Below are 15,755 nucleotides of genomic sequence, written 5' to 3'. Positions count from 1 at the left end.
CATGTCGTAGCATATGACTTACTAGAGATCATCAAAGTATCCCGTATGCTTGGACAGCATTCCTATCAAGTGCCCTACTAGCGGGATCGTAGGCGCCAGAGTTTTGGGTTCTTTCGACTCTGGGCCATAGTGATTGAGGAGTGCACGAACAAAAAGGATGCTGCCAGCCACGAGAGTGATGTACTTGAGATACGGAACGGATTGCGATTGTTCGAAAATGTAGCCCGCTTCGAGAGGAAGGTTCTCAGTAACGGAGCTGTTTGCCATCTTGGCTTGATCAATTGCGGTCTTGACCTTGAGGAAGTGAAGCAGTTCGGCTGCACAGGTACTGAAATCGAAGGTAGGGCTACTGACTGAAGTGGAAAAAAAGAAGTTACAGAATGACATGTCGTAGCGCCAGCGACGCAAGATGGAAACGGAATGCGGCAATGTCTGGACCCTGGAGGATTGATGACAAGGATGTGGTCGCTAGCTACAATCTGGCAGGGACCAGGATTGACTCACCCACACGATGGATGACTGTGCATACATGTTCTCCACATCGCCAACGACTCCTCCAGGATCTAAGTATGCCTTAGTTGGTGGAGCACGGGGCTGAGTAAGCGGACAGGCAGCAACGCGGCCGGGTCTATAGCGAGGCGCTGCTGCGGATAGAACCAGACGGGCGTCGACCACGCTAGAAACAAAGCAACCCACAGGTAGCCGATGATGGGGCGTAGCCGAGAGTGGAGCGGCAGATGCTGGACTGCATCTTCCAGCATGATTCCTAGGGGCTGCAGCAGGAAGAACGACAGAGAGCCGGCGGCGGCGGGTGGGATGCCCATGGCCAGGTCCGAGGCACGGTGGATCAGGCCAGAGATCAGGAAGGCGACGAACAGACGCGCGTACCGAGACACAGAAGAGGACCGCTTAACCGGGAGTGCGGCGTCGACAATGGCATCGGCATGGCCGGTAAGGCCGCAGCGCAGGCACTGGTGCCAGAAATTGCTGTTGGAGTCGTTAGCATACGCATGTGGTGGGGGCCGCTTAAGCACTCACCCCCAGAAGCGACGGATGGTATAGGCCTCGCGAATGGGGCCGTAAAGTGGAGGACAATCCTTTGGCGAGCTCAGGCGGGTCAGCACGCAGGCGATGGCGACGGCGTTGGACATGACCAGGTTGAGCAGCGCGGTGCTGAGCCAGAACGAGAAGGTCGCCACGAGCCGGAAGATTATGTCGTCCACTGACAGGCGGCGGATTTGCACGAGCGTGTCTTTGCCTGCAGCCACCAGGGCGGCGTCTGGGGACGGCGCCAACAGCATGGCGTCGATGACAAGGTAGGCGGCCAGGGCCGTGCAAAGCCGGCGCCCCACGAAGCGAGCCCGGCCCCCACAAGTCGTGGCCGCCGTGTTCTTCGCCTGCCTCTTGGTGCCGACGCGCCGCAGGTTCCAGAGCAGCCCCACTGACTCGCCCGCTGACATGGCGGAGATGCGCGACACCCAGAGCAGCTCCGAAGCGCTCATGAGCTGGATCCAGGACACGGGCGCAGCAACCGCCCGCCAGTGGGCATTGGCGCTGAGCCCGGCAAACGCCTCCTGCAGCACCAAGGTCAGCCCTGCTAGGCCCAACACGCCCGCGCCGCGGACGAAGGCAGCCTGTCTCGGGACACGCTGGACGAGAGCCGCGAATGCCCCCAGGAACCCAAGCTCCGCCGCGCCGACGGCCACCGCGTTGCTGTACAGAGGAGCTGGCATGCTGAAGACTGTTGCGAGGGAGATCCTGTGAGGGTGGTATGGTGAGGGCTGCTGTGAGAGGACTGCCGTGAAGAGAGTGCTGTGAGGGATGCTTTGCTTCGAACAATTGCCTGCATTCGGCGGATTTATACCAACGCAAGAGATATCGCGCTACCCCTGCACCCATCGTCACCCCAAGCCGAGCCGAAAGGAGGATTTAAGCCCAGCCGAGTGTTCCTTCCCAACCTCACCCCAGCAGTTCCCTTTGCCTCTTCCTTCTTCTCCCTTTCCACGATGAAAGACCTCAGCCTCATCTCCGGCATGGAGCCCGCGTCCATCTCCACGGCGGCTACATTGAGGAAACAGCACCAAGACTTGCTCCATACCGGACGGCTCGTTGACCAGAACTTCTCTTCAAAGCTCGCCTGGGGCCGCTCCAGCGCGCGTCGGCCATGGCTACGCTCCCTGTTTGCCGCATCGCCCGTGGTTTTGGCACCGCTGGCTTCTCTTTGCTGCTTCGTTACTTTGTCTCAGTTCGACGGCTCTTTGTCTGCTTTTCTCGCAGCCGGACTTGAGGATGGCTTTCTGCCTCTCTTCAGCGCCTATGGGCCTAGACTCAGCTTCAAGGCTACCATGGCCTACGCGAGCTGGATCATTCTGCAGGCAATTTTGTTCCATGTCCTGCCCGGTCCGACGAACACCGGCCAACGCACTCCTGCCGGCCACCTGCTGAAGTATCGGACAAACGGTCTCTTGGCCTGGGTCGTGACTCACGCCCTGTATGCTGCTCTGTGTTGGTTCGGGCTGCTCGATCCTGGCTTCATCCCCCGCAACTGGAGCGGATTGTTCGCAGCAATGAATCTTTCCGGATTCCTCCTTTCGGCGTTGGCATACGCCAAGGCATACCTCGCGCCTACCCACCCCGAAGACCGAAAATTCAGCGGTACGCCTGCCTTCCCGCGTGTGTCCAAACATCCGCTAACCTCAGGCGTGGCACAGGTTCCGCACCCTACGACTTCTACATGGGCATCGAGCTGAACCCGCGGTTCGGCCAGACCTTTGACTTCAAGCTCTTCACCAACGGAAGACCCGGCATGATGGCCTGGACGCTCATGTACGTGACTGCTCCCTCCCTTCCCCCTCACCCCACTCACACCCCTAACCAGCGACATCTCCAACCTCGCCCACCAATACCAAACCCACCACCACCTCCCCCTCCCCCTCCTCCTCGTCACCATCCTCCAAACCCTCTACGTCCTCGACTTCTTCATCAACGAATCCTGGTACCTGCGCACCATCGACATCGCCCACGACCACTACGGCTTCTACCTCGCCTGGGGCTGCTTCTGCTTCCTGCCGACAACCTACACTTTACAAGCGCAATACCTCGGCCGCCAGCCCCCCACCCCTTCATCCCCCACCTACCTCGCCCCCGTCTTCGCCCTCGGCCTCGCCGGCTACGCCCTCTTCCGCTCCGTCAACGCGCAAAAGGACGTCGCGCGGCGCACCGGCGGCCGCTGCCGCATCTGGGGCGCGCCGGCGGTCGTCATCCGCGCGCCGTACGCGACGGCCGACGGCGCGCGCCACGAGAGCGTCCTGCTGTGCAGCGGGTGGTGGGGCCGCGCGCGCCACGCGAATTACGTCGGCGATTTGCTGCTGAGCGGCGCCATGTGCGGGCTGGCGGGGACGGGGAGGGTCGTGGTGTGGTTCTATGCGGGGTTCATGGCGGTGCTGTTGGTGCATCGGTGCGTGAGGGATGAGAGGCGCGGGAGGGAGAAGTATGGGGCTGCGTGGGAGGAGTATTGCGGGAGGGTGCCGTGGAGGCTTGTGCCGGGGGTTTGGTGATGGTGCTGGTGGTGTTGGGCTGCGTGGGGTTTGTGTGTTGGATGCTTCTCTGTTGCAGTTAGAAGTATAAGATGATACCCTCCAATCATTTCAGCCATGGCGTGGTTTCGATATCCAAAAGGAGAACCCAAAAAACTTCGAGTAACTTACGACGGGAGAGATTGAAATGTAGATGCACGTTCAGTCAGCCTCCGAAGAGGAGATTGCTAGTTGTTGTGGTGGAAGGGAGGTTTTATTGATTATCTATACTATCGCGTTGAGATAACAACGCTTTGATTATGGCATTATATACCCTTCCAGCAGATTAAGCCCGGTCCGCGACCCGAAGATCGAAGTCGGCACGTGTGAGGTCTAAACATCGTAAAGCATTTCTTCTTTTTTGTTTTTTATTTTCCAAAGGCGTGATAGAGTTCAAGTCGTGAAACAGTCCCAAGTCGTTGAACAAGATCAAGGGGTGAAAGAGCCCTGGGAGATGGTGTTGGTGTTGGTGTCAACCGTAAGCATGAGGCCGGGGGTGATGATGGCCTGGTTGAACGAGTACTGGACGGAGCTGCCACCCCTCTTCTGGGCACCGACGGTGGCCGAGTAGCCCGACTGGTAGACGTCGTAGTACTTGTACACGGCGACACCGGGGTTGGCCTCGGTCATGGTGATGGTGAAGTGGTAGAACTCGGTCGAGCGGCCGTAGGCGGAGGTGTAGAACTCGAAGACCACGGTGCGGTCGCCGACGGCGCCAGTCACGTCGTAGTAGATGCCCTGGTTGGTGCCCTGGTAGACGTACAGGTCGTCCCAGAGACCGAAGAGCGCGGCATCACCGAAGGAGGAGGTCGAGTAGGGCAGCGGCTGGTTGGTGTACTCCCAGCCAACGTTGTAGCCGGAGCTGGACGGCCAGAAGAGAACCGAGTTGTCAGTCAGGTAGACGACGGTGCTGGAAAGGCCGTAGGCGGTGATGGCGAAAGGAAGCTCCAGCCTGTAGTAGTTGTCGTCGGAGTAGGTGTTCCGGCCCGAGACGATGGTGGTCGGCGAGGAGAGAAGGACGGCAGGGATGGTCAAGGTCGTCGCGGTCGACACGGTCTGGGTGGCGGTGCTCGTGACGACAGCAGTGGTCAGAGGAACGGGGGCAGTGGAGATGCTGGTGGTCAGGACAACACCGGTGGCGACGCTGGAGCAGGCAGCCGAGATCTTGGCGGCGGGCCAGCCGGTGATGGAAGCAGGCGTGGCAACCGCACGCTTGGCAATGATGACGTCCGAGGCAGCAGCCGTCGAGTTCATGAGCGCCGACTTGTTGGGAATGGACACGGTGGAAGTGGAAACGTCAATGCTGTAGTCGCTGCCAGTCTGGGTGGCCGTGTCGTCTCTCTTCAAGTTGGCGGGGGTACCAGTCACCGTGTAGGTCCTGGTGTAGACGGTGGCGGTAGTCGTGGTGCCGGTGGTCTGGTAGACAGTGGACACACCGGGAACGGTGGTGGAGACTTCAGTCGAGGTGCTGGGGGTGTAGCTGATGTAAGACGAGCAGAAGTCGGCGCCCTCGGACTTAAGGTAGTCCATGTCGACAGCGCAGACGGGCTGGACGTCAGGCTTCGAGTAGAAGAAGCTGTAGCTGTACGTGTACTTGGCTCCAATCGAGTCGTCGTACGAGGCCGTATTCACAGCGTACTCTGAGCCCCATGCACTCGTATACATGGTGCACATCTGGCCCTGCACGACGGAACCCGCAGAAGTAGTCTTAGTCAGGAGGTAGGTGCCGAAGCCGGCGCACAGAGGGACGTAGCCGGAGGAGGGGGGGTGGGCGATGTTGTACTCGGTTTGAGCATCACAGGCGGCCGCGCAGGCCTCGACGCTGAACGGACCGTCGTTGAAGAACTTGTAGCCCATGTAGGTCCAAGTGTCGGCGCAGTCACGCAGGGGCGCGTTCATGGCGGCATTGTTGAGCCTCAGAGGGTCGTTCCAGCCGGGAATGGACGGGCCGACCTTGTCCGAAGTGTAGGCGTTGGAGCCGGCAATACCGACCTGGAAGTCGGCACGCCACTGGCCGTCGTTGGTGGCAGTGGTCTCGTCAAGGGCGCTTCCCCAGAAGGAGCACTTGATGTTGGCGAACGCATCCGGGTTCGTGCAGCCCGCACCGGGCTCGACCGTGGGATCCCTTTCAAAGTAGATGTTGAAGGCAAGGCAGCCCTCCTTGTCGGTACACTCCTGGGCGCAAGAGTCGACGTTGTAGCCATCCTGCAGGACCTTGTAGCCCAGGTAGGCATCTGATGGCTTGTTAGCTTACTCGGGGGAGCGAAGGGAGGGCAACTTACAGGCGCTGTTGGCGGCCTGCTTGTTCTTGAAGTTGGCGAAGTAGCCCGAAGGGGTAACGGCATCGTTGGCCACCTGAGCGATCTTGGTGCTGCTCTTGAAGGCGGCAACGCTCGAGACATCGACGTCGTAGAAGTTGGAAATCACGGCCTGCGAATCGCATGCGTTGCGCTTCTCGACAGGGGCTGCAAAGACGTCGCGCTTGGACGGGGTGCCGGTTGCAGCAGCGTCAGATTCACCGGCGGCGTTGATCGGAACGGTGGTGACGGCCGGGAAGACGCTGAGAGGAGTCTCGGCAACCTCGGCGGCAGCCGACTGGATGGCCGTCTGGGTAGCGTAAGGAACGTCTTGGGACAGGACACCCTCGATGGTGGTGTAAGTCGGAGCGGGAATGTCGCGGAGGAAGTCGAGATCCAGCGCGTCCGGGGTCTGGTTTGCGGCGGCAGGGACGTCTGAGGTGGTCGACTGCGAGGCAGCCAGACCAGCCAGAAGCGGCAAAAGAAGGGCAGAATGCATTGCGAGGAGCAGACCGAACGATGAGCGACTGTAGACGACTGAAGCAGGCGATGGTGAGAGACGAACAGCAAAGGCCGCGCCGATTCTTATAGCAACACAGCAGAGAAGTGCACTACACCATCTGACCGCCGAAAAGCCACAGCTGAAGTCGTTTGCTACAACGGATGCTTGCCGTTGCCAACGCTTGCTGCGGACAGCGCATGGTTCCTCAGTGCTAGAGGTCCAAAGCTGATCGAGACCCGAGAAGCTGAATGGGAGTTTCCGGGCAGTGCTGGTGTGGAAATTGCTGTGGCGACGAGTAGCTCCCGAGTCAGTACTCCCCACGCCAGAAACGGCTTGGCAAAACGATAGGGATCCCCTACTTCGGAGCGGAGCGGCCGAGCTTGGCGCGGCTACTTCCAGCCACGGCTCTTGAGCCGGCAGAGTGGCGCCATCATGCGGTACCTGGCAGCGGAGTGGCTTGGACGTGGGAGAGCTGAGTGACCAGAGGCTAAATCCGGCAGGATGGGGTCTGGAAGCGGTAGAACAGAATGGAAAGAAGCGAATCATGCGGAGAAGAGAAGACGCGTCAACTGCAATAGGAAAGGGAAGGGTTGACGCCAAGCGTTGTAGCCGCGGGCCGAATGGATGATTCCGAGCAGATGGTCTCGATCCTCTTTCCGCCAACACTTCTTCTCACACCCTCTGCCCTGTCGGTGCCTATCGTGTAGAGCGCCATATGCAGGTCCAAAGCGCTGTTGGCAGAGAGGGAGTCTCGACCAGCGGCTCTCGAGAGCGCCAAGTATGAATAGGGGTGCTGATGGGTAACTTCAGCAACAACACCAACACCAACACCAACACCAGACAGTAGTATTGCTTGTCATCAATGCTGCGTGTATGTAGACAATGAAGAATGGAGAAGGCGTAGATAGCAAAGAGTATATCTTTCAGGGGGGAAGAGGTGTAAGCCACTATAGAGGTAGCGGCGTCTTGGCATTTAGACCCTGGCTCCGCGCGTTAAAGAAAGGGGTTAATGTAGTTGAACCACTAACCTTAAGTCTCTAGCGCGCGGCTAACCATCCCAACACGGATAGCGAAAAACCTCCGCGTGATCAAAAGGGACAAAGTAGGGCATCCCGTCCCAAGTACCCGGCGATTGGGGGATCCCGGCAGTTGTACGATCTGCTTTTTACCAATCGTTTCGCTGCTTCTTTTCGGCTCGTGCCAGCTCCCGAGCCGTCCGTTGCCTTGGCGTGAACCAAACATGGCGATACAGCGTCCGTTGCCTCACAAACCTCTCCCGTTCGTTCTCAGGACGTAGCCTCTGCAGACACACCGGTCCTCCTTCACTGCTACACACCGGTTCTTCCCACGCGATAAGCTTGGGTTGAAGCTTTGACTCGGCCAACGCGTCCGGCGCCGGCGCCGTGCTCTCGGCAGTGCCCATGGCGGTCGAGAACGCTTCGCCACTAGTCCCGGGGTGATCCGCATCCGCCTGTAAGTCCAGCATGGCCAAAATCTCTCCAGTTCTCGCCCGCAGAATGGCGTCCCGCGCAGACCATCACGTCCAGATGCCGAAGTCTTCGTGGCCGAAGCACTACTCCAAGCGCGCGTGATCGTCCGTCCAGCCGAAGCGTGTCTAGAGGTGCGCCGCGAGTGGTTCTAGAACGATAAAAGTGAGTTGCCGAGCATGAGGACGGGGGAGAGGTAGAGATGGTATATATGTCGTGCGCAGGATTTGCTGATTTCTTCGTCAGTGATAAGCGTTCCGTGAGAGCAAGGTGAGATTGCCGGGTTATTGCAATGCGTAACCGCAGCTAGCCGCCACCAACGGCGAACAGTAAAACACATTTGTGTATCTGAACCTTTGATGGGCAGAGCGATGAGTCCAAATCATTTTACAGGCAGTTGAATACAAGATCCGGACATAAATATAAGCTTTGAATGCATACATTTACGTCCAGATCTTGTATTCAACTACCTACCCCATTCCTATGAAGCAGATGCGAGTCGGCGATTTCTTTTGTCACCCGTCGCGTACCTGTCCAGGTGGCCGGTGTCGATGACAAGGTTATTTTGCAAATGTCGGGATCCATCTCGGCTTTCGTCGGGAATCGCTTCTTGACAGAAGTGATGGGTATTACTGTTCAGGGCCAGAGCAGCTCTGAACATGAAGCCGTAACTCTAGTATGTCCATGAGTTTCTGTTCCAGCGGTGGGATGGGCCATGGTAGATGTCATCTTGCGAGGATCCCCGAGCATTTGCTGTTTCGGTCGTTAGTTACTGCTCTATCACCGTCTCGACATGTTGCTAAGAGCAGCAGGGACGAAGCCGAATTCAACAGTCCGGTTGGGTGATTCTGGGGTATGATGCGGCATGTGGAGTAGGTTGGTGTCTTGGTGTGCTCCGCATTTTGGTTGTCCCTTGTGGGCCGCTGGATCGGAACATGTCGGGCCGGGCCGATGTGATCCAAAGCAAAAGCTAACGTCGCTGCCTCCTTTCTTCCAGCTGTCACAGACTCTGGGCCAAGTATTCAGGTATAACGGGTCACAAAACCGAACCGACACAATGTTGCTCTTTGCTGAGATTCCAACAGTTCCGCTCCGATGCCGGCCAATCAAAAGCTCGCAATCACAGCAGCCATCCGCATCTGCACCTAATCCCATTTAGCGAATCGATCCTTCAGCACGGTTGCTGTCGTGCCCCTTCCGCACTCCTCGGAAACAGAAATTCCGCGTCGTGCCATTGACGACCTCCGCAACTCATGCTGGCCTTCAAATACTCGACAAGTCTACAACACACAACCACTGCCATGAAACATGACCTCTCACGCTAAACCAGAGTACGAGTTTGGCGGCCCGTAAGTCTTCCTTTTCAGACATGTCATCCGCGCCTAACTGATGCGCCTCTTTAGCCTTGGCGCCAGCGCCATCGTTGTCGGTCTCCCGGTCCTTCTGTATGTCTTTGCCTTTGGCTGCAATGACGTTACCGGCTGCCCTGTACCTTCGCTCCTCAGCCCTCAGTCCCTCAGCTGGGAGCAGTTGCGTTCCGACATCGGCTGGCCCAGCGACGGTGTCTGGGGTCTTTTCAGCTGGAAGGTGACGGCCGTGGTACTTGGCTATTATGCCTTGAGCCTTGTCCTCGACAAGCTTCTTCCTGGACAAGAAGTCTATGGCACGAAGCTGGTCCACCATGGCCGCCCGCTCAAGTATCGTCTCAACGGTAAGCACCACAGCCCCCTACCCTTGACCAAGCTCTTGCTAACCTCTCCGATCCAGCATTCTCGACCTCCATAGTCCAGCTGGCCGCGTGCGCCATCGGAACTTACTTCCAAGGCGCCAACTTCATCGTCTGGACCTACATTGCCGACAACTACCTGCAGCTGCTCACCGCCAACATCCTCATCGCCTATGCCCTCTCCCTCGCCGTCTACTTGCACAGCTTCAGCGTGCCCGCCACCTACCCCAACGACGCCATGCGCGAGCTCGCGGCGGGCGGCGCCACGGGCAACCCCATCTACGACTTCTACATCGGGCGTGAACTCAACCCGCGCACGACCATCCCGCTGCTCAACCTGCCCATCGACATCAAGACGTGGTGCGAGATGCGGCCGGGGCTGACGGGCTGGCTGCTGCTCGACCTCGCCTACGTCGCGCAGCAGTACCGCAACTACGGGCGCGTAAGCGACAGCATCGTCTTCACCGCGTGCGTGCAAGGGTGGTACGTGCTGGCGGGCCAGTACAGCGAGGCGGGCGTGCTGACCATGATGGACATCACCACCGACGGCTTCGGCTTCATGCTGTGCTTCGGCGACCTCGTGTGGGTGCCGTTCCTGTACTCGACCCAGTGCCGCTACCTCGCCGCGCACCCCGTCAGCCTGGGCCCCGCGGGCGTGGCCGCCGTCGCCGCCGTCTTCGCCGCCGGCCTGTACATCTTCCGCGCCGCCAACGCCCAGAAGAATGTCTTCCGCACCCGCCCCGACGACCCGAGCGTCAAGGGCCTCTCGTACATCCAGACGAAGCGCGGCACGAGGCTGCTGACGGACGGCTGGTGGGGCGTGTCGAGGCACATCAACTACTTTGGCGATTGGCTGCAGGCGTCGCCGTTCAGCATGCCGACCGGTCTGGCCGGCTATGCCGTCTTGCCGGCTGGCGGCGCGGCGGCGTCGGCGGCGGCGGGCCATGTGCACAAGATGCTGGACGGGCGCGAGGTCGTGCAGGGTGAGGCGCGGGGCTGGGGCGCGTTGTTCACGTACTTTTACGTGCTGTACTTTGCCATCTTGCTGATGCATCGCGAGCGGAGGGACGATGCCATGTGCGCCAAGAAGTACGGCGAGGACTGGGAGAAGTACAAGAAGATGGTGAGGTGGAGGATCTTGCCTTGGGTTTACTGATCTCGGAAGTCTGGAAGATCGGAGTGGTGGGTGAGCTTGATTGGTTGGGCATGGTGACGGAATAATAGTGGGGTACATAAATCCAGTCAGCCACTTCCTCTGCTATCCAGCTAATGACGGCTACGTGGTTCAATGGTTTACGAACCGCCCACGATTCCTAGGCAGCGCTTGAGGGATAAAGCGTACGGATAACGAAAAACGGAGATGGCCCCTCGTGTCTCCGTTCTGTAGCGCCACTGCACATATGGCAGGCTTAGGGAATCCTGCGGGGTCTCGCCCATGTAGCTAGCCGCGGTACTGTCAGATCTGGGTTCGATTCCCTGCGGCAGCAGCTTCAGTTTTGCCTTTTGTTTCTTTGTTTTTTTTTTTTTTCGTCCCTGGTCGGTCGAGAGGTCGAGTCTACATGGAGTTGACTACCACCCACCCGCCCAATTTCATACACGTGTATAATAGACGAGCTCCGAACAAATGAAGCGAGAAAATTCCCACCCATTATAGAGTCCTTATTCCGCTATACTAGCTAGCTTCCCCTTCGACCGCACAGTCTGAGCAGGTCTCCGAACACGCCTCGCAACGCGTTTCTTTTCCACCTTCTTCACCACCCTCCCCCCCTTCCTCGGCCGTAACGTCCTCATCCTATCCTCCTTAACCCCAGCCCTCTCCGCCCGCGCCTTCTCCACTACCACATCCTCCGCCTTCTCCCCCTCGCCTCCCTCAGTCCTCCTCAACACCTCCTCCCTCCCCCGCCTATCCTGCTCCGCCAAATCCGAAAAAACCACGCGCATCCTCCCGTCCTCCGTCTCCGCCAACCGCTGCAAATACCCCTCCACACACGCCCCGAGATACCCCGCCTGCGCCTCCAACGCCTCCTTCCCCGTCCCCACCTTCCCCCCACGCCTCTCCCTCCCCTCCCTCCCCAACACCTCCCTCCACGCCTCCCGCACAACCACCACCTCGTCCCCCCTCCCCACCGCCTCCACCGCCTCCGCCAACGCGTCTTCATCTTCCCGAATGTTCCGCGCCAGCCTCTCGCCGTACACCGCCGCGTCGCCGCGCCGCGCGTGCGCCGCCCGTTGCCGATGCCATTGCTGGATGCGCCAGCGCAGGTAGGCGGTTTTGACGGCGAGGGGCGTTGTGACGAGTGCGGCGAAGCCGGTTGAGGGGGAGCGCCGGAGCGTGATGGAGGGGTGGGTGCCCAGGCGTGGTGGGAGGGGGTGGCCGGCGAGGTTGCAGAGGATGGGTTTGGGTTTGGGCTGGCGCGGGTTGGTGGGGGATGGTGTTGGCGTGGTGTGGAGGTGGAGGTGGAGGGGGGGCTTTGTGGTGGTGGTGGGGGAGATGGGGGAGATGGGAGAAATGGGGGAGAGGGAGGAGGGTTTAGTGGTGGTGGTGGTCGAGCGTAAGAAGGGGTTGCGGGTGTTTGGTGTCGGCATGGTTGATGGTGATGATTGCTGTTGTGGTGAGAGGTTCGGGGTGGGTCGTTGGTGACATGGTTGGAGGATGCTGCAGGGGAGAGGGATGGAAGGTAGTTGTGCGATGTCCTTTGTTTGGGAGGTGTTGCCGCAATGGGGAGTTCTTTTATTCGTCTACAATTTCGCCAAGTGATATCATGAAGCATCCTTTATTGTTTGACCGCTCCGCGTATCTTCCTCTTGGGAACTTGGCATAAGGTTTGTTTCATTGATGTAGAACAGCATAATAGAGGGTTAAAGGGAGCCGTAAAGGTCATAATCGTCGAACTCATGCGTCCAGATACCTACTTCAAATCCCAGATTCTTCGTGGCAGATTTGTTGAGCCCAACCTCATTACACCCGACCTCGCAACTTACTGAATCGCATCCAATAGCCTTTTGTGCGCAGTGATCAGGCTCTCAAGCTCACAAATGACGTTGGTGTATACAGCGTTTCGCAGGTCTTCAGCATCCAGGTCATCTTCAGCAGAGAAGTTGCACTCGATGCACTTCCGTACAATCCTTTGGTAGCGTGGGCCAAGGTCTGTGTAAGAGCCATCAGCAAGTATTCGTGCGCTGATGACATCATGCTGCCATGAGCCCAGATCAAAGCTGCTGATATCCTTCTTGTGACCGATTTCCAGAAGCGCCAGACCGAGCTTTGCGAGAGTCATGTTCCGGATACCGTACGTGTATCGGTAGAGAGGCTTGACGGTGCGGGTAGTTTCGCCATCCCCAGGATTGATGTCTCCGGCAGGAGCGGATGCACTCGTCGAGTTTGGGTTGGGAATTCTCTTCGGGAACGTTGTACTCAGATGAAGCGTCTCCATATCTCGCACTATATCTTCCATAGATGCGCCGGTGGTGTGACCGAAGTATGAGATGTCTTGAAGTCTCCAATCTTCGAGCAGCCAGGGGGTCAAGTAGTACTGTAGTACGGTTGATGCCAACTTGTGGGCGAGGACAAACCGTTGAAGTTTTGGGAGAACGCCAATTTTGGTGTTCAGCTGAATGATCTCTTTGCCGTTGCTTTGCTGGCCTTTCTGCATCATGGCATTTTTCCCGGCGTCGTAGAAGATGAACCTGAAGTCTCTACGACTTTCCAGAAATCCAAGACAAACTGCTTTGCAGCCAGCTTGTGACGTGCATGACTGGTTGAGATGGCAACAGAAACTCTTGGTGTCTCGGAGATTCGTCATTGAATGACATTGATCACTGGAATCAGCGACAGACTCATCAATTCTTACACCCTTTGAGGTAGATGGTTGAGCGGCCTCATCTCTGGGATCATCATCAAATCGTACTCGCTTCAATTTCCGTGTAATCTTCGTGCGACGAGAGGTGGTTTCCGGAGGAAGCGGTGGGGACATGAGGTCATCCAGCCGAGGCTGCAGCGAAGAGGATAGCCCGGCAACTAACGGAGTTGAGATGGATTCGGAGTCCAAGGAATGGTCTTTTGTGGTAACCGACTGCACGTCCAGCCAGATAGGGGAGTCAGATTCCCTGCGATCTCGTTAGGTAAAAGGCTTGGCACATGTTTGCCGACAAATAGACCGTTGTTCTATGACATGATACTCACTTTGGAGTTATCTGACCGTCCTTCCTTCTGCAAGAGATAGCCATGTCAAGGCGAACTTTACCGAAGTCTTCCTTGGCATGAAGGAGAAGTTTGGCCTGGTGAGCTTGGTGGGACGCATTCGAACATGACCAGGCATCTTCCAGAGACCCGTGTAGAGTTCTGGAGGCCTCGTGGATCCTTGCGTATTTTGGTGGCACGCGCCTCGACGTGATTGTTTGTGAAGAAAAGTGGGGTGGGTTATGCAGAGCACACTTCTGCTTGCGAAAGGTACGGAATTTGGCGTTCCAAATGTTGAGACCCTGAAGACATCTCCTGTATCGGCTTTCTTTGGCTGTGACCTCGAATGCACTTCGCACATTGTGAAGGGCGTTCGTCGTGGAGTGGTTGCTCTGGTGAATGGGAGGAATGTCAGACCAAGCGGCAACCATTTCTGGGGATGAAACACCTACCCCAGCAGTCTCTGAAACCCTTCCAAGTTCGGCCAGGTCTTTTAGCGTGTCGCGGAGCATGTCCCGAATCTTCAATACAACCTCTTCGCATATCGCGTAATCATCGCCCACCAACACCCTCAGTCTGTCATCAACACTCTTCAGGTCGCGACGGCCCCAGGATGCATCATTTGGATGTTGCAGCACGCTCAGGAGCTCTTCTCTGTCATCCACGACCGACTCCAGCAGAATTCGGCATTCGCTGCGAAACGCATGCTCCTCTAGACGGAAGTCCAGTTGCAGCTCTTCGATGACTTCATGATACGCCCTGAAGCTGTCCAGCTTCCTGCTTGCCCATCCGAACGATTTAAGGATTTCAAACAAAATTGGCACAACGCCAAGTATAAGACCTGCGACTTCCATGCCCGACGTGATGGGGCCACGTTTTGGTGAGTGAGCAGGCGGCAGCAGAGGATGCGAGGCTCAGCTCGTTTAAGGAGGCTTGCTTCAAGACAATGCCACAATGCGGCTGTTCGGCATCAGCAAGGCGCAGCAGCTTAAGTGCCCCACCTCAAGGAGGTCTGGGCCAATCAGTGTTGTGCTGACTGCGTGGCACAGCCTGCCGCGATAAACATTTCAGGCTCCCACTGTCTTCGTCGAGCTCCAGAAACCTGGGCGGGCGGACCAGAGCACCCCCGCGTTTCGCATACCATTCAACGACATCTTCTTCTTCACTTGTCAAACGACAGCCTTTCCGCTCCACAAACCCTCACAATCTCAGCCCTGGTCGAGAGTCGCCACGTCATACAATCCGACATGACATCCGAACATGACACTGATACGCAGACAAAAAGCCCCGCCGTGAAGACACGGTCAGAGTCTCCATGCGAAGCGGCGTCTGCGGAGGAGATTGGGCTTATCGGGAGTTTATTTGAGGGCTGTCTGCGACTGCTCAAAAATATGCTAACGATGACGACACAGCTTGCTCCGAATTGTCGTCAAAGCGTGGAGGATAATCTTGCAACTCTCGTTCTCTGGGATGATGAGTTTCTCGCAACGCGTGGCCATCTTGACAAAGCTCTGGAGCACTCAGAGGAGACACGTGACCTCACTCTGTCCGTTTTGCTGTCGTTGGGGGATTTTCTGAGTCACGGTGAGAGAGTCCCGTCTCATTATTCATCTATTTCACTTTTACTTACTGTTCTAAGACTTGTTAGAATCCCTTCTACCCTTGCCGCAAGACCGCGAGAGTATGCGACAGATGTCAGGAATCGATACTCGATCAGACAAAGCCAGGGGTGTCTTGATGGACACAGAAAAGCCTGCTCGCAAGACACCACGCAGTGTTGACGGAATTTGCACAGCACTCGACGCAAAAACATCCCGTCTCAATGTACTTGGCCCCATACTGGAAGATTGCGTTGCAGATGACGTGGCGATCGAACATGTTACACCCCCCATGCCACTGCTCGACCGCCCCGCGTATCGTTATTATGCAGACTTGATCGGCTTCAGGTTTCCGAAAGCGCAAGCTTCTCTTGTGGAATTGCTCGGAAA

At 57.5% G+C, this 15,755-nt stretch overlaps 5 protein-coding genes across 5 annotated transcripts; 2 read left to right on the top strand and 3 right to left on the bottom strand.

Annotated features, from left to right (window-relative positions):
- Positions 1 to 21: 21 nt before the first annotated feature.
- Positions 22 to 1,733, bottom strand: SLS55_003745 (uncharacterized protein; the record flags this gene model as incomplete). The annotated part of the gene is made up of 3 exons (XM_066775213.1): positions 22 to 346; positions 673 to 987; positions 1,039 to 1,733. The coding sequence occupies 3 exons, from the start codon at positions 1,731 to 1,733 to the stop codon at positions 22 to 24; spliced, it is 1,335 nt and encodes a 444-aa protein (XP_066635332.1).
- A 300-nt stretch (positions 1,734 to 2,033) lies between these two features.
- Positions 2,034 to 3,912, top strand: SLS55_003744 (uncharacterized protein; the record flags this gene model as incomplete). Its single annotated transcript, XM_066775212.1, has 4 exons — positions 2,034 to 2,655; positions 2,712 to 2,826; positions 2,879 to 3,511; positions 3,861 to 3,912. The coding sequence occupies 4 exons, from the start codon at positions 2,034 to 2,036 to the stop codon at positions 3,910 to 3,912; spliced, it is 1,422 nt and encodes a 473-aa protein (XP_066635331.1).
- A 92-nt stretch (positions 3,913 to 4,004) lies between these two features.
- SLS55_003743 (uncharacterized protein) lies at positions 4,005 to 6,371 on the bottom strand (the record flags this gene model as incomplete). Its single annotated transcript, XM_066775211.1, has 2 exons — positions 4,005 to 5,809; positions 5,858 to 6,371. The coding sequence occupies 2 exons, from the start codon at positions 6,369 to 6,371 to the stop codon at positions 4,005 to 4,007; spliced, it is 2,319 nt and encodes a 772-aa protein (XP_066635330.1).
- Positions 6,372 to 9,169: 2,798 nt separating this feature from the next.
- ERG24_1 (erg24, C-14 sterol reductase) lies at positions 9,170 to 10,743 on the top strand (the record flags this gene model as incomplete). The annotated part of the gene is made up of 3 exons (XM_066775210.1): positions 9,170 to 9,210; positions 9,265 to 9,572; positions 9,629 to 10,743. The coding sequence occupies 3 exons, from the start codon at positions 9,170 to 9,172 to the stop codon at positions 10,741 to 10,743; spliced, it is 1,464 nt and encodes a 487-aa protein (XP_066635329.1).
- A 1,822-nt stretch (positions 10,744 to 12,565) lies between these two features.
- Positions 12,566 to 13,240, bottom strand: SLS55_003741 (uncharacterized protein; the record flags this gene model as incomplete). Its single annotated transcript, XM_066775209.1, has 1 exon — positions 12,566 to 13,240. The coding sequence occupies one exon, from the start codon at positions 13,238 to 13,240 to the stop codon at positions 12,566 to 12,568; it is 675 nt and encodes a 224-aa protein (XP_066635328.1).
- Between the last annotated feature and the right edge of the window lie 2,515 nt (positions 13,241 to 15,755).

Source organism: Diplodia seriata (assembly GCF_021436955.1).
Source record: "Diplodia seriata strain FDS-637 chromosome Unknown scaffold_3, whole genome shotgun sequence".
NCBI classification, from domain to species: Eukaryota; Fungi; Ascomycota; class Dothideomycetes; order Botryosphaeriales; family Botryosphaeriaceae; genus Diplodia; species Diplodia seriata.
Note: the sequence above shows the minus strand (reverse complement) of the source record. Positions and strands in the feature narration are given on the sequence as shown.